This window comes from Hyperolius riggenbachi, chromosome 8, assembly GCF_040937935.1.
Source record: "Hyperolius riggenbachi isolate aHypRig1 chromosome 8, aHypRig1.pri, whole genome shotgun sequence".
NCBI classification, from domain to species: Eukaryota; Metazoa; Chordata; class Amphibia; order Anura; family Hyperoliidae; genus Hyperolius; species Hyperolius riggenbachi.
The window spans coordinates 2,116,843-2,138,975 of NC_090653.1; the positions used below are offsets into that span (position 1 = coordinate 2,116,843).

The 22,133-nt window shown below is 51.7% G+C and overlaps 1 protein-coding gene across 5 annotated transcripts in view; it reads left to right on the plus strand.

Moving 5' to 3' along the window:
• Window positions 1-22,133, plus strand: part of BCORL1 (BCL6 corepressor like 1) — a 203,831-nt gene that overhangs the window by 173,820 nt on the left and 7,878 nt on the right. For all 5 annotated transcript variants that reach the window (XM_068249975.1, XM_068249976.1, XM_068249974.1 and 2 more), the window contains 4 exons: window positions 1,377-1,543; window positions 2,599-2,744; window positions 10,592-10,669; window positions 16,515-16,680. In XM_068249975.1, coding sequence (XP_068106076.1) covers window positions 1,377-1,543; window positions 2,599-2,744; window positions 10,592-10,669; window positions 16,515-16,680 — 557 coding nt within the window. The remainder of the gene's footprint in view (window positions 1-1,376; window positions 1,544-2,598; window positions 2,745-10,591; window positions 10,670-16,514; window positions 16,681-22,133) is intronic.

Genomic DNA, 22,133 nt, shown 5'->3' on the forward strand with positions numbered 1-22,133 from the left:
AGGAGCTCACAATCTAATCCTACCATAGTCATAGTCTAATGTCCTACAATATTATTATTATGTATTTATATAGCACTGACATCTTCTGCAGCACATTACAGAGTACATAGTCATGTCACTGACTGTCCTCAGAGGAGCTCACACTCTAATCCTACCATAGTCATAGTCTAATGTCCTACCATATTATTATGTATGTATATAGCACTGACATCTTCTGCAGCACATTACAGAGTACATAGTCATGTCACTGACTGTCCTCAGAGGAGCTCACAATCTAATCCTACCATAGTCATAGTCTAATGTCCTACCATATTATTATTATGTATTTATATAGCACTGACATCTTCTGCAGCACATTACAGAGTACATAGTCATGTCACTGACTGTCCTCAGAGGAGATCACAATCTAATCCTACCATAGTCATAGTGTAATGTCCTACCATATTATTATGTATTTATATAGCACTGACATCTTCTGCAGCACATTACAGAATACATAGTCATGTCACTGACTGTCCTCAGAGGAGCTCACAATCTAATCCTACCATAGTCATAGCCTAATGTCCTACCATATTATTATTATGTATTTATATAGCACTGACATCTTCTGCAGCACATTACAGAGTACATAGTCATGTCACTGACTGTCCCCAGAGGAGCTCACACTCTAATCCTACCATAGTCACAGTCTAATGTCCTACCATATTATTATTATATGCAGCATGTGGCTCTATCCTTAATTGGGTCATGTCCTGGGTCACATGATAACCTCTTCCTCTCCCTGCAGGACGTAGGGCGTGTCCTGGGTCGCATGATACACGGGTTGTTAACCTCTTCCTCTCTCTGCCGGATGTGGTGCTGTCCTCTGTAGGGCGTGTCCTGGGTCACATGATAACCTCTCCCTGCAGAATGTGGCGCTGTCCTCAGTAGGGCGTGTCCTGGGTCACATGATAACCTCTTCCTCTCCCTGCAGAATGTGGCGCTGTCCTCAGTAGGGCGTGTCCTGGGTCACATGATAACCTCTTCCGCTCCTTGCAGGACGTGGTGCTGTCCTCAGTAGGGCGTGTCTTGAGTCACATGATAGACGGGTTGTTAGCCTCTTTCAGGACATGGTTCTGTCCTCAGTAGGGCGTGTCCTGGGTCACATGATAACCTCTTCCTCTCCCTGCAGGACGTGGTGCTGTCCTCAGAAGGGCGTGTCCTGGGTCACATGATAACCTCTTCCTCTCCCTGCAGGACGTGGTGCTGTCCTCAGTAGGGCATGTCCTGGGTCACATGATAACCTCTTCCTCTCCCTGCAGGACGTGGTGCTGTCCTCAGTAGGGCATCCTGAGTCACATGATACGCGCGTTGTTAACCTCTTCCTTTCCCTGCAGGACGTGGTTCTGTATTGTCTGCAGCGAGATCCAACAGACGTCAATCACCGGGATAACGCCGGATACACGGCTCTGCACGAAGCCTGCGCACGCGGCTGGACAGAAATCTTACAGATCCTTCTGGATAATGGCGCGAATGTCAACTGCAGTGCTCAGGACGGGACTCGGTGAGTGAGAGAGGAGCTCTGACCTCAACTTCTGTTTTGCTGGGAGGTGTAGTAAGTCATGTGATCAGGTAATGGGAGGGGCTAGAGGTATGAAGTGACAGTTCTGTGCAGTCATGTGATCAGGGTAATGGGAGGGGCCAGAGGTATGAAGTGACACCACTGTGCTGTCATGTGATCAGGGTAATGGCAGTGGCCAGGGGTAGAAGTGTCAGCACTATGGTGTCATGATCGGGGCAATGGGAGGGGCCAGGGATATAAGTGTCAACACTGTGCTGTCAAGTGATCAGGTTAATGGGAGGGGCCTGGGTACAAGTGACAGCGCTGTTGCGTCATGTGATCAGGGTAATGGGATTGGCCAGAGGCATGAAGTGACAGTTCTGTGCTGTCATGTGATCAGGGTAATGGGAGGGACCAGAGGTATGAAGTAACGGCACTGTGGTTTCATGATCAGGGTAAAGGGAGGGGCCGGGGTACATGTGACAGCACTGTTGCGTCATGTGATCAGGGTAATGGGAGGGGCCGGGGTATAAGTGATAGCACTGTGCTGTCAAGTGATCAGGATAATTGGAGGAGTCAGAGGTATAAGTGACGGCTCTGTGTCATCATGTGACCAGGGTAATGGGAGGAGCATATAGATGTATGAAGTGCCTGTGGATTGGTGGAGCTCCTCCCCTTCCTGGCAGACATGCTTGTGCAGCAGATGGGGACCTGTGCTTAAAGCGTAATAGAGATGGTACACTATTGGTAATTTATACTCACCCCGGGCTTCCTCCCGCCCCATGAGCAGCACTCGGTCCCTCGCCGTCCTCCTTGACCCCTCAGTTCTGCCGGTGATCAGGTCGCGGCTTCTGTGCATGTGCGGCTGGGCCCTGCGCGCACCCTTCATCGCCCTCCTGTCCCCTAGAGCTTTCTGCTCCTGCCGTTCACCGGGAACTGACCGAGCGCATCCCCTATTATCCGACAGATGGAAAAGGATCCTACCGCTTTGCATAGTGTAGTGCTTCGTGTATTTCTGTTCTCTCATTGCGAATGTTTAATGTGTGTCTCCCTCTCAGGCCCATCCACGATGCTGTGGTGAACGACAACCTGGAGACCGTGTGGCTGCTGCTGTCCTACGGTGCTGATCCCACACTGGCCACGTATTCCGGACAGACACCACTGAAACTGGCCAACAGTGACCCCATGCGGACCTTCCTGACTGGTGAGCTGTGCACAGAACTTACAGTATGTGGTTACTGGTCATATTATCCTGCCCCTTAGTGCCCCCCACCTGTCCCTGCAGCCGTGGAGGTCCTCTGATAATCCTGCCCCCTAGTGCCGCCCACCTGTCCCTGCACCCGGTGGGTCCTCTGATAATCCTGCCCCCTAGTGCCGCCCACCTGTCCCTGCAGCCGTGGAGGTCCTCTGATAATCCTGCCCCCTAGTGCCGCCCACCTGTCCCTGCACCCGGTGGGTCCTCTGATAATCCTGCCCCCTAGTGCCGCCCACCTGTCCCTGCAGCTGTGGAGGTCCTCTGATAATCCTGCCCCCTAGTGCCGCCCACCTGTCCCTGCACCTGGGGAGGCCCCTGATAATTCTGCCCCCTAATGCCGCCCACCTGTCCCTGCACCCGGGGAGGTCCTCTGATAATCCTTCCCCCTAGTGCCGCCCACCTGTCCCTGCACCTGGGGAGGCCCCTGATAATCCTGCCCCCTAGTGCCGCCCACCTATCCCTGCACCCGGGGAGGTCCTCTGATAATCCTGCCCCCTAATGCCTCCCACCTGTCCCTGCACCCGGGGAGGTCCTCTGATAATCCTGCCCCCTAATGCCGCCCACCTGTCCCTGCACCCGGGGAGGTCCTCTTATAAACCTGCCCTCTAGTGCCGCCCACCTGTCCCTGCACCCGGGGAGGTCCTCTTATAATCCTGCCCTCTAGTGCCGCCCACCTGTCCCTGCACCTGGGTAGGTCCTCTGATAATCCTGCCCCCTAATGCCGCCCACCTGTCCCTGCACCCGGGGAGGTCCTCTGATAATCCTGCCCCCTAATGCCGCCCACCTGTCCCTGCACCCGGGGAGTTCCTCTGATAATCCTGCCCTCTAGTGCCGCCCACCTGTCCCTGCCCCCGGGGAGGTCCTCTGATAATCCTGCCCCCTAATGCCGCCCACCTGTCCCTGCACCTGGGGAGGCCCCTGATAATTCTGCCCCCTAATGCCGCCCACCTGTCCCTGCACCCGGGGAGGTCCTCTGATAATCCTTCCCCCTAGTGCCGCCCACCTGTCCCTGCACCTGGGGAGGCCCCTGATAATCCTGCCCCCTAGTGCCGCCCACCTATCCCTGCACCCGGGGAGGTCCTCTGATAATCCTGCCCCCTAGTGCCGCCCACCTGTCCCTGCACCCGGGGAGGTCCTCTGATAATCCTGCCCCCTAGTGCCGCCCACCTGTCCCTGCACCCGGGGAGGTGCTCTGATAATCCTGCCCCCTAGTGCCGCCCACCTGTCCCTGCACCCGGGGAGGTCCTCTGATAATCCTGCCCCCTAGTGCCGCCCACCTGTCCCTGCACCCGGAGAGGTGCTCTGATAATCCTGCCCCTTAGTGCCGCCCACCTGTCCCTGCACCCGGGAGGTCCTCTGATAATCCTACCCCCTAATGCCGCCCACCTATCCCTGCACCCGGGGAGGTCCTCAAATAATCCTGCCCCCTAGTGCCGCCCACCTGTCCCTGCACCTGGGGAGGTCCTCTGATAATCCTGCCCCTTAGTGCCGCCCATCTGTCCCTGCACCCGGGGAGGTCCTCTGATAATCCTGCCCCCTAGTGCTGCCCACCTGTCTCTGCACCCGGGAAGGTCCTCTGATAATCCTGCCCCCTAGTGACGCCCACCTGTCCCTGCACCTGAGGAGGTCCTCTGATAATCCTGCCCCCTAGTGCTGCCCACCTGTCTCTGCACCCGGGGAGGTCCTCTGATAATCCTGCCCCCTAATGCCGCCTGCCTGTCCCTGCACCCGGGGAGGTCCTCTGATAATCCTGCCCCCTAATGCCGCCTGCCTGTCCCTGCACCCGAGGAGGTCCTCTGATAATCCTGCCCCCTAATGCCGCCCACCTGTCCCTGCACCTGGGGAGGCCCCTGATGTGTGTCTCCCTGCCGCGCCCCTGATGTGTGTCTCCCTGCCGCGCCCCTGATGTGTGTCTCCCTGCCGCGCCCCTGATGTGTGTCTCCCTGCCGCGCCCCTGATGTGTGTCTCCCTGCCGCTCCCCTGATGTGTGTCTCCCTGCCGCTCCCCTGATGTGTGTCTCCCTGCCGCTCCCCTGATGTGTGTCTCCCTGCCGCTCCCCTGATGTGTGTCTCCCTGCCGCTCCCCTGATGTGTGTCTCCCTGCCGCTCCCCTGATGTGTGTCTCCCTGCCGCTCCCCTGATGTGTGTCTCCCTGCCGCTCCCCTGATGTGTGTCTCCCTGCCGCTCCCCTGATGTGTGTCTCCCTGCCGCTCCCCTGATGTGTGTCTCCCTGCCGCTCCCCTGATGTGTGTCTCCCTGCCGCTCCCCTGATGTGTGTCTCCCTGCCGCTCCCCTGATGTGTGTCTCCCTGCCGCGCCCCTGATGTGTGTCTCCCTGCCGCGCCCCTGATGTGTGTCTCCCTGCCACGCCCCTGATGTCTCCTTGCCGCGCCCCTGATGTCTCCCTGCCGCGCCCCTGATGTCTCCCTGCCGCTCCCCTGATGTGTGTCTCCCTGCCGCTCCCCTGATGTGTGTCTCCCTGCCGCTCCCCTGATGTGTGTCTCCCTGCCGCTCCCCTGATGTGTGTCTCCCTGCCGCTCCCCTGATGTGTGTCTCCCTGCCGCTCCCCTGATGTGTGTCTCCCTGCCGCTCCCCTGATGTGTCTCCCTGCCGCTCCCCTGATGTGTGTCTCCCTGCCGCTCCCCTGATGTGTGTCTCCCTGCCGCTCCCCTGATGTGTGTCTCCCTGGCGCTCCCCTGATGTGTGTCTCCCTGGCGCTCCCCTGATGTGTGTCTCCCTGGCGCTCCCCTGATGTGTGTCTCCCTGGCGCTCCCCTGATGTGTGTCTCCCTGCCGCTCCCCTGATGTGTGTCTCCCTGCCGCTCCCCTGATGTCTCTCCCTGCCGCGCCCCTGATGTGTGTCTCCCTGCCGCTCCCCTGATGTGTCTCCCTGCCGCGCCCCTGATGTGTGTCTCCCTGCCGCGCCCCTGATGTGTCTCCCTGCCCCGCCCCTGATGTGTGTCTCCCTGATGTGTGTCTCCCTGCCGCTCCCCTGATGTGTGTCTCCCTGCCGCTCCCCTGATGTGTGTCTCCCTGCCGCTCCCCTGATGTGTGTCTCCCTGCCGCTCCCCTGATGTGTGTCTCCCTGCCGCTCCCCTGATGTGTGTCTCCCTGCCCCGCCCCCTGATGTGTGTCTCCCTGCCGCTCCCCTGATGTGTGTCTCCCTGCCGCTCCCCTGATGTGTGTCTCCCTGCCCCGCTCCTGATGTGTGTCTCCTTGCCGCTCCCCTGATGTGTGTCTCCCTGCCGCGCCCCTGATGTGTGTCTCCCTGCCGCGCCCCTGATGTGTCTCCCTGCCCCGCCCCTGATGTGTGTCTCCCTGATGTGTGTCTCCCTGCCGCTCCCCTGATGTGTGTCTCCCTGCCGCTCCCCTGATGTGTGTCTCCCTGCCGCTCCCCTGATGTGTGTCTCCCTGCCGCTCCCCTGATGTGTGTCTCCCTGCCGCTCCCCTGATGTGTGTCTCCCTGCCCCGCCCCCTGATGTGTGTCTCCCTGCCGCTCCCCTGATGTGTGTCTCCCTGCCGCTCCCCTGATGTGTGTCTCCCTGCCCCGCTCCTGATGTGTGTCTCCTTGCCGCTCCCCTGATGTGTGTCTCCCTGCCGCGCCCCTGATGTGTCTCCCTGCCCCTGATGTGTGTCTCCCTGATGTGTGTCTCCCTGCCGCTCCCCTGATGTGTGTCTCCCTGCCGCTCCCCTGATGTGTCTCCCTGCCGCTCCCCTGATGTGTGTCTCCCTGCCGCTCCCCTGATGTGTGTCTCCCTGCCGCTCCCCTGATGTGTGTCTCCCTGCCGCTCCCCTGATGTGTGTCTCCCTGCCGCTCCCCTGATGTGTGTCTCCCTGCCGCTCCCCTGATGTGTGTCTCCCTGCCCCGCCCCTGATGTGTGTCTCCCTGCCCCGCCCCTGATGTGTGTCTCCCTGCCCCGCCCCTGATGTGTCTCCCTGCCCCGCCCCTGATGTGTGTCTCCCTGCCGCTCCCCTGATGTGTGTCTCCCTGCCCCGCTCCTGATGTGTGTCTCCCTGCCGCTCCCCTGATGTGTGTCTCCCTGCCCCGCCCCTGATCTGTCTCTGCCCCGGGTAGGTCCTCTAATAATCCTGCCCCTAATGCCGCCCACCTGTCCCTGCACCTGGGGAGTCCCCTGATGTGTCCCGCTGCCCTTCCCCTGATGTGTCTCGCCGCCCTTCCCCTGATGTGTCTCGCCGCCGCGCCCCTGATGTCTCGCCGCCGCGCCCCTGATGTCTCGCCGCCGCGCCCCTGATGTCTCGCCGCCGCGCCCCTGATGTCTCGCCGCCGCGCCCCTGATGTCTCGCCGCCGCGCCCCTGATGTCTCGCCGCCGCGCCCCTGATGTGTCTCGCCGCCGCGCCCCTGATGTGTCTCCCTGCCACGCCCCTGATGTGTGTCTCCCTGCCGCTCCCCTGATGTGTGTCCCTGCCGCGCCCCTGATGCGTGTTTCCCTGCCCCGCCCCTGATGTGTGTCTCCCTGCCCCGCCCCTGATGTGTGTCTCCCTGCCCCGCTCCTGATGTGTGTGTCCCTGCCGCTCCCCTGATGTGTGTCTCCCTGCCGCTCCCCTGATGTGTGTCTCCCTGCCCCGCCCCTGATCTGTCTCTGCCCCGGGTAGGTCCTCTAATAATCCTGCCCCTAATGCCGCCCACCTGTCCCTGCACCTGGGGAGTCCCCTGATGTGTCTCGCCGCCGCGCCCCTGATGTGTCTCGCCGCCGCGCCCCTGATGTGTCTCGCCGCCGCGCCCCTGATGTGTCTCGCCGCCGCGCCCCTGATGTGTCTCGCCGCCGCGCCCCTGATGTCTCGCCGCCGCACCCCTGATGTGTCTCGTCGCCGCGCCCCTGATGTGTCTCGCCGCCGCGCCCCTGATGTGTCTCGCCGCCGCGCCCTTATGTGTCTCGCCGCCGCGCCCCTGATGTGTCTCGCCGCCGCGCCCTTATGTGTCTCGCCGCCGCGCTGATGTGTGTCTCCCTGCCGCTCCCCTGATGTGTGTCCCTGCCGCGCCCCTGATGTGTGTCTCCCTGCCGCGTCCCTGATGTGTCTCGCCGCCGCGCCCTTATGTGTCTCGCCGCCGCGCCCTTATGTGTCTCGCCGCCGCGCCCTTATGTGTCTCGCCGCCGCGCCCTTATGTGTCTCGCCGCCGCGCCCCTGATGTGTCTCGCCGCCGCGCCCCTGATGTGTCTCGCCGCCGCGCCCCTGATGTGTCTCGCCGCCGCGCCCCTGATGTGTCTCGCCGCCGCGCCCCTGATGTGTCTCGCCGCCGCGCCCCTGATGTGTCTCGCCGCCGCGCCCCTGATGTGTCTCGCCGCCGCGCCCCTGATGTGTCTCGCCGCCGCGCCCCTGATGTGTCTCGCCGCCGCGCCCCTGATGTGTCTCGCCGCCGCGCCCCTGATCTGTGTCTCGCCGCCGCGCCCCTGATCTGTGTCTCGCCGCCGCGCCCCTGATCTGTGTCTCGCCGCCGCGCCCCTGATCTGTGTCTCGCCGCCGCGCCCCTGATCTGTGTCTCCCTGCCCCGCCCCTGATCTTTGTCTCCCTGCCCCGCCCCGCCCCTGAGTGTCTCGCCACCGCGCCCCTGATGTGTCTCGCCGCCGCGCCCCTGATGTGTCTCGCCGCCGCGCCCCTGATGTGTCTCGCCGCCGCGCCCCTGATGTGTCTCGCCGCCGCGCCCCTGATGTGTCTCGCCGCCGCGCCCCTGATGTGTCTCGCCGCCGCGCCCCTGATGTGTCTCGCCGCCGCGCCCCTGATGTGTCTCGCCGCCGTGCCCCGATGTGTCTCGCTGCCCCGCCCCTGATCTGTGTCTCCCTGCCCCGCCCCTGATGTGTCTCCCTGCCCCGCCCCTGATCTTTGTCTCCCTGCCCCGCCCCGCCCCTGATGTGTCTCGCCGCCGCGCCCCTGATGTGTGTCTCGCCGCCGCTCCCCTGATGTGTGTCTCGCCGCCGCGCCCCTGATGTGTGTCTCGCCGCCGCGCCCCTGATGTGTCTCGCCGCCGCGCCCCTGATGTGTCTCGCCGCCGCGCCCCTGATGTGTCTCGCTGCCCTTCCCCTGATGTGTCTCGCTGCCCTTCCCCTGGTGTCTCGCTGCCCTTCCCCTGATGTGTCTCGCTGCCCTTTCCCTGATGTGTCTCGCCGCCGCGCCCTTGATGTGTCTCGCTGCCCTTCCCCTGATGTGTCTCGCTGCCCTTCCCCTGATGTGTATCGCCGCCGCGCCCCTGATGTGTCTCGCCGCCGCGCCCCTGATGTGTCTCGCCGCCGCGCCCCTGATGTGTCTCGCTGCCCTTCCCCTGATGTGTCTCTCTGCCCTTCCCCTGATGTGTCTCGCCGCCGCGCCCCTGATGTGCCTTGGCTGCTGTGACGTGTTTGGGCCGCTGTCACCTTGGCTGCTGTGACGTGTTTGGGCCGCTGTCACCTTGGCTGCTGTGACGTGTTTGGGCCGCTGTCACCTTGGCTGCTGTGACGTTTTTGGGGTTTAGCTGGTGTCACCTTGGCTACTGTGACGTGTTTGGGCCACTGTCACCTTGGCTGCTGTGACATATTTGGGGTTTAGCTGGTGTCCCCTTGGCTGCTGTGACGTGTTTGGGCTGCTGTCACCTTGGCTGCTGTGACGTGTTTGGGCCGCTGTCACCTTGGCTGCTGTGACGTGTTTGGGCCGCTGTCACCTTGGCTGCTGTGACGCGTTTGGGCCAGTGTCACCTTGGCTGCTGTGACGCGTTTGGGCCGCTGTCACCTTGGCTGCTGTGACGCATTTGGGCCGCTGTCACCTTGGCTGCTGTGACGCGTTTGGGCCGCTGTCACCTTGGCTACTGTGACGTTTTTGGGGTTTAGCTGGTGTCACCTTGGCTACTGTGATATGTTTGGGCCAGTGTCACCTTGGCTGCTGTGACATATTTGGGGTTTAGCTGGTGTCCCCTTGGCTGCTGTGACGTGTTTGGGCCGCTGTCACCTTGGCTGCTGTGACGTGTTTGGCCGGTGACACCTTGGCTGCGGTGACATGTTTGGGGTTTAGCTGGTGTCACCTTGGCTACTGTGACATGTTTGGGCCGGTGTCACCTTGGCTGCTGTGACATGTTTTTGGCCGGTGTCCCCTTGGCCGCTGTGACATGTTTGGGGTTTAGCCGGTGTCCCCTTGGCTGCTGTGACATGTTTGGGCCGGTGTCACCTTGGCCGCTGTGACATGTTTGGGCCGGTGTCCCCTTGGCCGCTGTGACATGTTTGGGCCGGTGTCCCCTTGGCTGCTGTGACATGTTTGGGCCGGTGTCCCCTTGGCTGCTGTGACATGTTTGGGCCGGTGTCACCTTGGCCGCTGTGACATGTTTGGGCTGGTGTCACCTTGGCTGCTGTGACATGTTTGGGCCGGTGTCACCTTGGCTGCTGTGACATGTTTGGGCCGGTGTCCCCTTGGCCGCTGTGACATGTTTGGACCGGTGTCCCCTTGGCTGCTGTGACATGTTTGGACTGGTGTCACCTTGGCTGCTGTGACATGTTTGGGCCGGTGTCACCTTGGCTGCTGTGACATGTTTGGGCTGGTGTCACCTTGGCTGCTGTGACATGTTTGGGCTGGTGTCACCTTGGCTGCTGTGACATGTTTGGGCTGGTGTCACCTTGGCTGCTGTGACATGTTTGGGCCGGTGTCCCCTTGGCTGCTGTGACATGTTTGGGCCGGTGTCCCCTTGGCTGCTGTGACATGTTTGGGCCGGTGTCCCCTTGGCTGCTGTGACATGTTTGGGGTTAGCACAAAGCTGTGACTTTAGTATATGGTGTGTGTAGCTGTACCCTCACCTGCCTTCTGCTTCCTCCCTCCACAGATTACCTGTCAGACCTGCGCGGCCGGACGGATGGCGACCCCCGCACATCATGGGACTTCTACAGCAGCGCTATACTAGGTATGACGCCATTATTGCTGTCAGTGTGGATTTACTGTAGCTGCATCTAGAAGCTGCGCGTTTCTCCGCTGGCGTATCCTTATCATATTATTCAGTCAACAATCCTCTGTTCATTACTGACTGTAAGCTGAAATTACCCACTATATAGCCATAGCGACAGTACACAACTCTGTGTGTAACCATAGCGACAGTACACAGCTCTGTGTGTAACCATAACGACAGTACACTGTCAAAAACCTGAGCGGTTCTTGCCTTTTTCATGATTGCTAACTCAGTAAAGGACCAGCCCTTAAAGCGTTGCTATGATATAAATCCGGCATAGTGGGGTCTGAACCCTCTATAACAGTAATTATAGATTGATGGTATACCTAGAAATGAATCAGAGCACTCAGTATATGATTTTATATAAAAATTGTATTTGCTTATCATACAGCATATATACAAAATATGAACAGTTCCAAGTAGTGTTTCCTTATAACAGTATTCCATCTTATCAAGGCTTTATAACCAAGCGATCATCAATCTTCTAAGTACATTCAAAAAAGAATATAACAGTTGTGTTATGTAGAATAAGATCAAAAGTAGTCTCATCTGTATCAATATATAAGGGTAGACAGGGCGCTCTACAGTAAACAGTTCAAATCATATTCAAATATTCAAGCATTGCACAATAATCATAAATATATATAAAGGGTGAACATGAATAGAAAAGGCTCTATAATAATGTCCCTGATATTGGAATCAGATATAAGTCCACAGGGTTCTTCCTCCAAACTTATTTAGTGCATAGGTGACCTCCAACAGTTCCAGAGTATTATAGAAACAGTATGCGCTCACCAGATTCCACAGCTGCCCTTCTCAGGATCAGCCAAACACGTTTTTGGACAAGCCAATATTCTCACGATGCCCCAGCTTTTTCCTCCTCAGTGAGCCGTGCAAACATAAGAGACAAAAAAAGGGGGGTCCAATAGTGTGATACTGTATGGTTTAAATCCACTTCATTACACCAGTGCTCCCAATAACTAGACTAGGAGAGTATGTGGACCAATTTCTGCAACCGGTTGTGGGTACCCTACCACATTTGTTAAAGGATACCAAGCACTTACTGCAGACCATTGATGGTATACGAGTTAATGACGATAGTATATTGGTTACTGCAGATGTAACTGCACTGTATACTATAATACCGCATGAAAAGGCGCTGGAAGCGGTTGGAAGGGCACTGGAGGAACAAAAGTCGCTTAGCAGGGAGCAAATTGAATTCATTTTGGAAGTATTACAATTTTCTTTATCACATAACTATTTCTGGTTTGACGGGAAGTTCTATTTACAAGTGGTGGGCTGCGCTATGGGGGCTAAGTATGCCCCCAGCGTAGCAAATATTTTCATGGATCAATGGGAAAGAGAAATATTGGGGATGTCACAAAGCAGTAGGGTGAGAAATTGGCAGCGGTTTATAGACGATCTTTTTTGGATATGGGAGGGTAGTGTGGAACAATTAAATCAGTACGTCCAATGGCTGAATCATAATCAGCTGGGAATTGAGCTCACTATGAAATATAGCACTGAGGAGATTGATTTTTTAGATATTGTTGTTATGAAGAGGAATGGGACTTTGGGAAGTAAAACTTTCTTTAAGAAAACTGATAGGAATTCATACATACCCATGCAAAGCTGCCATCATCCCAACTGGATGGCTAATATCCCCAAGGGCCAGTTGAGTAGGATACGTAGAAATTGTTCCAATACTAGCGATTATATTATGCAGGTAGAAATGCTAATAGAGAGGTTCGTTGAAAAAGGATATAACAGACAGTGGTTGGAGCTTACAGGATGTTATGCAGGAGGGGAGAGAGAAGTTTCTACAGAACTCGAGGAACACCAATAGGTATAATAACAACAAGCCCAGTGCCTTTGAACATGCGGTGTTTTTACAATTTAATTCTCAATACAAACAGGTTGAAAGAATATATAAAAGACATTGGGGTCTGCTAAGGAATGACCCTGTCCTGGGTAAAATACTCCCGGAACGACCAAAATGTATTTATCGGCGAGCGCAAAATCTGCAGCAAAGGTTGGTTAAGACATATGTGGAGGGTCCCAAGATAAGCAACAAAACGGATGCATGGGGAAATGTGGGGTTTTACCCCTGCCGGCAATGTACCACGTGTGAGATAGCACAGGGAGTTAAGTTGAAAGAAATAGTGTCAAACCAAACAGGTTTGCGCTGTCTGCAATGTGCGTTGGGATGGCGATACTTTGGAGTGCAGTTGTGGAGTGAGTATACATGCTTCAGTTTTATGTAGATGAAGCAATAAAAACACAGGAGGTGGATGTCTGGATGTGCCCGAGATTGCTGTTTGCGGACTTGTGCGGGTGTCTGGGGGCCCCCCTTTTTTTCGAAGGGTGTCATGAGCTGCTTTCTGTATGGGGCAGCAGACATCTGCATGTGTAAGGCAATTAATCTGATAGATGGGAGCACTTGATGGGCAGGAGGATCATACACTGTTGTCAGTGGGTGGGAGTGTTTGCTAATTTTGATTCTGGTTTAATGTTTATTCCTAATCTGTATCCCCAAATTTTATTCCTACTATTATTGTTACCAGTATATGGGGGCTCAGCAAGGTTCATGAATCATGTATGAGATAACCATTGTGGATGGTAAAGGAAAAATCCTCTTTTAAATCAACTTACAAATGCCAGATTCATAAGTAAGGTTCTGGTGAACGTATATCTGGGCTATTCTAAACAATTTTTATTCTAAATAATTTTACTTTAAGTTAGCAACAGTAAAAAGGAAAGATGGGTAATGTAGTTCCGAGATAGGCGGAAGTTGCCTAAATGCTTCAGGTCTCCGTGTGCAAATGCGGAAGGTGATGCGGAGAACACTTAGATCAAACTACCCAATCACGAGAGGGCAGGCAGAAGAGGAGTATGGGTAATGTAGTTTAGTTGGAGATGAATCCCAGCCTATAGTGAACTCGTACCCACTTTGAGGGGTGAAGTGGAAATACTCTCAGCCAATTGAGGCTAGGGAGGTGGTGATGAGTGAACCATGCCGAGCTCCGTCGGGGAGCATGTGACCTGGGAGAAAGTACTTAGCGTCCTCTCGCTCCTATTGGCCCGAGCCCCTGATGAGTCATAGGACGAAACTAGTTGGGCGTGGCCTGAGGAGCGAGGGACGCTGAAAGAGCTCACGAGGATTTTTATATGCGCAATTGATTCTACAATATTGTAAGTGCACTATGTTTTAACCTTTTTAATAAAAGAAGATTTTACACTATATATGGCCCTGTTTGAGTCCTAGGAAGGCTGTCAACGAAAATATAAATTTGAGGCAAGCAGCAAGGCGATTAATGCTGGTCTGTGCTGGGTCAGCCAGGCTATGTGGTGAGAGGCTTTGTTGATTATCCGGTGGTGGAGCACAGGGTGCTTATGTCAGTTATTGGGAGCACTGGTGTAATGAAGTGGATTTAAACCATACAGTATCACACTATTGGACCCCCCTTTTTTTGTCTCTTATGTTTGCACGGCTCACTGAGGAGGAAAAAGCTGGGGCATCGTGAGAATATTGGCTTGCCCAAAAACGTGTTTGGCTGATCCTGAGAAGGGCAGCTGTGGAATCTGGTGAGCGCATACTGTTTCTATAATACTCTGGAACTGTTGGAGGTCACCTATGCACTAAATAAGTTTGGAGGAAGAACCCTGTGGACTTATATCTGATTCCAATATCACGGACATTATTATAGAGCCTTTTCTATTCATGTTCACCCTTTATATATATTTATGATTATTGTGCAATGCTTGAATATGATTTGAACTGTTTACTGTAGAGCGCCCTGTCTACCCTTATATACTGCTTATAGAGTGATACACACACTTATTTCAGGTGCGATCCAGTGTATGCTATAACAAATCACAAATAGGTTAAATTTGAGGAGCGCACATATAGGTTTTGTTTATTACTCATCTGTATCAATAGCTGTGTATCTAGTAGCTGTGTAAAACTTGTAGTGATCTTCTTAAAGAAATAGCATAAAAAATAGCTTCTAAAAAACTTCTTGCTAAGATCTTAACAGAACATAATGCTGAAAAATTAATAAAGTAAATCACCAGAATATTAAGCATATTACCCCTTCTCTGTCATCTCTTCAGCTTCTAGAACACGTGCCGAACTCCAGGCCTGGAGGGCCAGATCCATGCCAGAGTTTTGGATGGGCTGAGAAAGAAAGGAATGTGTTCTACCTGATGGACCACACCTTTCCTGATTCAGACCCATCAATTCATTTGATCTGTATCAAAAATGTGTGAGGATCTCGGCCCTCGTAGGACCGGTTTGACATACCTGATCTAGAACCACGTGTGGGAAGGTAGCTTCTGCCTCGTGTGTCTTCTCAGGAGATTGGTAGGCTAGTGCAAACTATGAGCTTTCAGCTCCTACTTTTATAGTGATTGGATGCACTATGGCTGCCTAATCTGGACTTTCCCTAATTCCCAGGTTCTGACTGGCTAAAGCTTCCGTGCGTCAATGCTTTATCATGTTTTGAATACCTAAATCATAATATTGTTTATAAATTCTGATTAGGTCATTTCTGACACAGTTAATTAAAAATGGACGTCACCAGCCATCTTGTCTGCTGCTTGACTTTTTTGCCCCAGACATTGAACTTCCAAACGGTAAACAATGTCATTTGACGCATTTCTGATAATGTCCTTCTGCTAATTAGTTTGGAATGTGTCTGTTCTTTCCCAGAAATAAGATTGGTCAGGTTGACACTGTAACCAGACCTGTGAGAGTTTTCAGCAATTTAAGGCTTTATGAAACATACAGGGCTTCTAATATACTTATTTAAATATAAAACTTATTATATAATTCTTCTTAAAACAATCAATCACATAAGATATAATTGCATATTAAAATGTAATAATATAAAATCATTTTCTATATATTTGCCTTTCTCAAGAAGATATAAATATAATATTTTCAACCGCCAGATGTCACCATTTTAACATCTTTAACTAATTGGGAACACCCCTTCTTTTGTTTTATATTTTATGAGGCCTGTTCCCAAAACACAGTGTATATTATCAGCTATGAGTGTTCAGCTAGCTGAGACTAGAACACGTCAACAATCCTCCAGAATCAAAACAATCTCATGAGAATGTTTTACTGTCTCATCTATCACTGGTAGAATCCAGCTTTTAACTGTATTTCAAAGTATTAAACTCTATTTGTAATTATGGGGTTTAACAATAACTATTTTTCTTTAGAAGTACTGTATTGATTATTAATATTTAGATTAATATTTATGTGTAATAACTGAGAAAATGTACATATATGATTGCTGCAGTAATGTGAGTTTTAAACGGGTTTCTTTCAGTCTTCACACAGAAGCATCTTTCAAATGTCAAGGCCGCAGACAAGTGCACTAACATAAACCAGAATGTTTTAGTGTCTGTAACTAAAATCATATAAGATTCACAGCCTGGAAAATATATTAAAAAAGTACCCCAACTTTACAGGTTACAATGAAATTTTGCATAGAACATTAAAACTTAAAACATACACATATGACAGCTTTTCCTGCAGAAATAAAACCGCTAGAATTCTGACAACACAACTCTGTGTAATCCTAGAAACAGTACACAACTCTGTGTGTAACCATAGCGACAGTACACAACTCTGTGTGTAACCATAGCGACAGTACACAACTCTGTGTGTAACTATAGCATAGGACCATCGGTCCTCCATGATGAATACAGACGTAGGTAGCACAATCGAGCATTATCGCCATGCTCATCCTACTCTCGCATGTAAAACTCACACTTAGTTTTTGTTTTTCAGATGCTAAAGATGAAGTCAGTCACGACGTTCTCCTGTTTCCCACCGACGCTTCCACCCAGGAGAAGGACGGGGATAATGAGGAGGAGGAGGAGGACAACTTCCTGTTTGAGTTCTCAGACACACCTCTGATCCCCTGCTACAACCTGCAGGTGTCCCTGAGTACCGGGTGAGCCAAACTCCATCTCCTCTATAGTGCCCTCTGCCTGCTGCCCCCTGCTGGACACTAGTGTAACTGTACAAGCACTATAGCAGCTGTCTGTGTGCCGAGAGCTCCCCCTGCTGGACAGTCACACCATACTCACTCTTTTCCACTATGAAATGCGATCACAATCACGTTTCAATTTCCACCATTCGATTGCGATTGAGCTACTATACTCAGTATAGTAAAGTTCAATCGCATCCAAAACGCGGCAGGACGATGATCACATTTTGACCAAAACCACATCGCAGTCGGATCGCACTAATGGAAATTGCTGCTGCAGTTTCCATTAGTTTAATGTACCTTGCGATCAGAATCAAATCACAGGGTAGTTGAAAAAGGCTCTTCCTCTGAGTGAGTCTGGAATTATGATGCCTTCCTTTGAGTCTGGAATTATGATCCCTTCCTCTGAGTGAGTCTGGAATTATGATGCCTTCCTCTGAGTCAATCTGGAATTATGATCCCTTCCTCTGAGTCAGTCTGGAATTATGATCCCTTCCTCTGAGTCAGTCTGGAATTATGATCCCTTCCTCTGAGTGAGTCTGGAATTATGACGCCTTCCTCTGAGTGAGTCTGGAATTATGAACCCTTCCTCTGAGTCAGTCTGGAATTATGATCCCTTCCTCTGAGTCAGTCTGGAATTAGGATGCCTTCCTCTGAGTGAGTCTGGAATTATGATGCCTTCCTCTGAGTCAGTCTGGAATTATGATCCCTTTCTCTGAGTCAGTCTGGAATTATGATCCCTTCCTCTGAGTCAGTCTGGAATTATGAACCCTTCCTCTGAATCAGTCAGGAATTATGATCCCTTCCTCTGAGTCAGTCTGGAATTATGATCCCTTCCTCTGAGTCAGTCTGGAATTATGATCCCTTCCTCTGAGTCAGTCTGGAATTATGATGCCTTCCTCTGAGTGAGTCTAGAATTATGCTCCCTTCCTCTGAGTGAGTCTGGAATTATGCTCCCTTCCTCTGAGTGAGTCTGGAATTATGCTCCCTTCCTCTGAGTGAGTCTGGAATTATGCTCCCTTCCTCTGAGTGAGTCTGGAATTATGATGCCTTCCTCTGAGTGAGTCTGGAATTATGATGCCTTCCTCTGTGTGAGTCTGGAATTATGATGCCTTCCTCTGAGTGAGTCTGGAATTATGAAGCCTTCCTCTGAGTGAGTCTGGAATTATGATGCCTTCCTCTGAGTGAGTCTGGAATTATGATGCCTTCCTCTGAGTGAGTCTGGAATTATGATCCCTTCCTCTGAGTGAGTCTGGAATTATGATCTCTTCCTCTGAGTGCGTCTGGAATTATGATCCCTTCCTCTGAGTGCGTCTGGAATTATGATCTCTTCCTCTGAGTGAGTCTGGAATTATGATGCCTTCCTCTGAGTGAGTCTGGAATTATGATCTCTTCCTCTGAGTGAGTCTGGAATTATGATGCCTTCCTCTGAGTGAGTCTGGAATTATGATGCTTTCCTCTGAGTGCGTCTGGAATTATCATGCCTTCCTCTGAGTGAGTCTGGAATTATGATGCCTTCCTCTGAGTGCGTCTGGAATTATGATGCCTTCCTCTGAGGGAGTCTGGAATTATGATCTCTTCCTCTGAGTGCGTCTGGAATTATGATCCCTTCCTCTGAGTGCGTCTGGAATTATGATCTCTTCCTCTGAGTGAGTCTGGAATTATGATGCCTTCCTCTGAGTGAGTCTGGAATTATGATCTCTTCCTCTGAGTGAGTCTGGAATTATGATGCCTTCCTCTGAGTGAGTCTGGAATTATGATGCTTTCCTCTGAGTGCGTCTGGAATTATCATGCCTTCCTCTGAGTGAGTCTGGAATTATGATGCCTTCCTCTGAGTGAGTCTGGAATTATGATGCCTTCCTCTGAGTGAGTCTGGAATTATGATGCCTTCCTCTGAGTGAGTCTGGAATTATGATGCTTTCCTCTGAGTGCGTCTGGAATTATGATCCCTTCCTCTGAGTGAGTCTGGAATTATGATGCCTTCCTCTGAGTGAGTCTGGAATTATGATGCCTTCCTCTGAGTGAGTCTGGAATTATGATGCCTTCCTCTGAGTGAGTCTGGAATTATGATGCCTTCCTCTGAGTGAGTCTGGAATTATGATGCCTTCCTCTGAGTGAGTCTGGAATTATGATACCTTCCTCTGAGTGAGTCTGGAATTATCATGCCTTCCTCTGAGTGAGTCTGGAATTATGATGCCTTCCTCTGAGTGAGTCTGGAATTATGATACCTTCCTCTGAGTGAGTCTGGAATTATCATGCCTTCCTCTGAGTGAGTCTGGAATTATGATGCCTTCCTCTGAGTGAGTCTGGAATTATGATGCCTTCCTCTGAGTGAGTCTGGAATTATGATCCCTTCCTCTGAGTGAGTCTGGAATTATGATGCCTTCCTCTGAGTGAGTCTGGAATTATGATGCCTTCCTCTGTGTGAGTCTGGAATTATGATCTCTTCCTCTGAGTGAGTCTGGAATTATCATGCCTTCCTCTGAGTGAGTCTGGAATTATCATGCCTTCCTTTACGTGAGTCAGGAATTATGATCCCTTCCTCTGAGTGAGTCTGGAATTATGATGCCTTCCTCTGAGTAAGTCTGGAATTATGATGCCTTCCTCTGAGTGAGTCTGGAATTATGATGCCTTCCTCTGAGTGAGTCTGGAATTATGATGCCTTCCTCTGAGTCAGTCTGGAATTATGATGCCTTCCTCTGAGTGAGTCTGGAATTATGATGCCTTCCTCTGAGTGAGTCTGGAATGATGAAGCCTTCCTCTGAGTGAGTCTGGAATGATGAAGCCTTCCTCTGAGTGAGTCTGGAATTATGATGCCTTCCTCTGAGTGAGTCTGGAATTATGATGCCTTCCTCTGAGTGAGTCTGGAATTATGATGCCTTCCTCTGAGTGAGTCTGGAATTATGATGCCTTCCTCTGTGTGAGTCTGGAATTATCATGCCTTCCTCTGAGTGAGTCTGGAATTATGATCCCTTCCTCTGAGTGAGTCTGGAATTATGATGCCTTCCTCTGAGTGAGTCTGGAATTATGATGCCTTCCTCTGAGTGAGTCTGGAATTATGATGCCTTCCTCTGAGTGAGTCTGGAATTATGATGCCTTCCTCTGAGTGAGTCTGGAATTATGATGCCTTCCTCTGTGTGAGTCTGGAATTATGAACCCTTCCTCTGAGTGAGTCTGGAATTATGTTCCCTTCCTCTGAGTGAGTCTGGAATTATGATGCCTTCCTCTGAGTGAGTCTGGAATGATGATCCCTTCCTCTGTGTGAGTCTGGAATGATGATCCCTTCCTCTGAGTGAGTCTGGAATTATGATGCCTTCCTCTGAGTGCGTCTGGAATTATGACGCCTTCCTCTTAGTGAGTCTGGAATTATGATGCCTTCCTCTGAGTGCGTCTGGAATTATGATCCCTTCCTCTGAGTCAGTCTGGAATTATGATGCCTTCCTCTGAGTGAGTCTGGAATTATGATGCCTTCCTCTTAGTGAGTCTGGAATTATGATGCCTTCCTCTTAGTGAGTCTGGAATTATGATCTCTTCCTCTGAGTGAGTCTGGAATTATCATGCCTTCCTCTGAGTGAGTCTGGAATTATCATGCCTTCCTCTGAGTGAGTCTGGAATTATGATGCCTTCCTCTGTGTGAGTCTGGAATTATGATCTCTTCCTCTGAGTGAGTCTGGAATTATGATCTCTTCCTCTGAGTGAGTCTGGAATTATGATGCCTTCCTCTGAGTGAGTCTGGAATTATGATGCCTTCCTCTGAGTGAGTCTGGAATTATGATGCCTTCCTCTGAGTGAGTCTGGAATTATGATGCCTTCCTCAGAGTGAGTCTGGAATTATGATGCCTTCCTCTGAGTAAGTCTGGAATTATGCTCCCTTCCTCTGAGTGAGTCTGGAATTATGATGCCTTCCTCTGAGTGAGTCTGGAATTATGATGCCTTCCTCTGAGTGAGTCTGGAATTATGATGCCTTCCTCTGAGTGAGTCTGGAATGATGATCCCTTCCTCTGAGTGAGTCTGGAATTATGATGCCTTCCTCTGAGTGAGTCTGGAATTATGATGCCTTCCTCTGAGTGAGTCTGGAATTATGATGCCTTCCTCTGAGTGAGTCTGGAATTATGATGCCTTCCTCTGAGTGAGTCTGGAATTATGATGCCTTCCTCTGAGTGAGTCTGGAATTATGATCCCTTCCTCTGAGTGAGTCTGGAATTATGATGCCTTCCTCTGTGTGAGTCTGGAATTATGATGCCTTCCTCTGAGTGAGTCTGGAATTATGATCTCTTCCTCTGAGTGAGTCTGGAATTATCATGCCTTCCTCTGAGTGAGTCTGGAATTATGATGCCTTCCTCTGTGTGAGTCTGGAATTATGATCTCTTCCTCTGAGTGAGTCTGGAATTATCATGCCTTCCTCTACGTGAGTCAGGAATTATGATGCCTTCCTCTGAGTGAGTCTTGAATTATGATCTCTTCCTCTGAGTGAGTCTGGAATTATCATGCCTTCCTCTGAGTGAGTCTGGAATTATGATGCCTTCCCCTGAGTGAGTCTGGAATTATGATGCCTTCCTCTGTGTGAGTCTGGAATTATGATGCCTTCCTCTGAGTGAGTCTGGAATTATGATGCCTTCCTCTGAGTGAGTCTGGAATTATGATCCCTTCCTCTGAGTGAGTCTGCAATTATGATCCCTTCCTCTGAGTGAGTCTGGAATTATGATGCCTTCCCCTGAGTGAGTCTGGAATTATGATGCCTTCCTCTGTGTGAGTCTGGAATTATGATGCCTTCCTCTGAGTGAGTCTGGAATTATGATGCCTTCCTCTGAGTGAGTCTGGAATTATGATGCCTTCCTCTGAGTGAGTCTGGAATTATGATGCCTTTCTCTGAGTGAGTCTGGAATTATGATGCCTTCCTCTGAGGGAGTCTGGAATTATGATCCCTTCCTCTGAGGGAGTCTGGAATTATGATGCCTTCCTCTGAGTGAGTCTGGAATTATGATCCCTTCCTCTGAGTGAGTCTGGAATTATGATGCCTTCCTCTGAGTGAGTCTGGAATTATGATGCCTTTCTCTGAGTGAGTCTGGAATTATGATCCCTTCCTCTGAGGGAGTCTGGAATTATGATCCCTTCCTCTGAGGGAGTCTGGAATTATGATCCCTTCCTCTGAGGGAGTCTGGAATTATGATGCCTTCCTCTGAGGGAGTCTGGAATTATGATGCCTTCCTCTGAGTGAGTCTGGAATTATGATCCCTTCCTCTGAGTGAGTCTGGAATTATGATCCCTTCCTCTGAGGGAGTCTGGAATTATGATGCCTTCCTCTGAGTGAGTCTGGAATTATGATCCCTTCCTCTGAGGGAGTCTGGAATTATGATCCCTTCCTCTGAGGGAGTCTGGAATTATGATGCCTTCCTCTGAGGGAGTCTGGAATTATG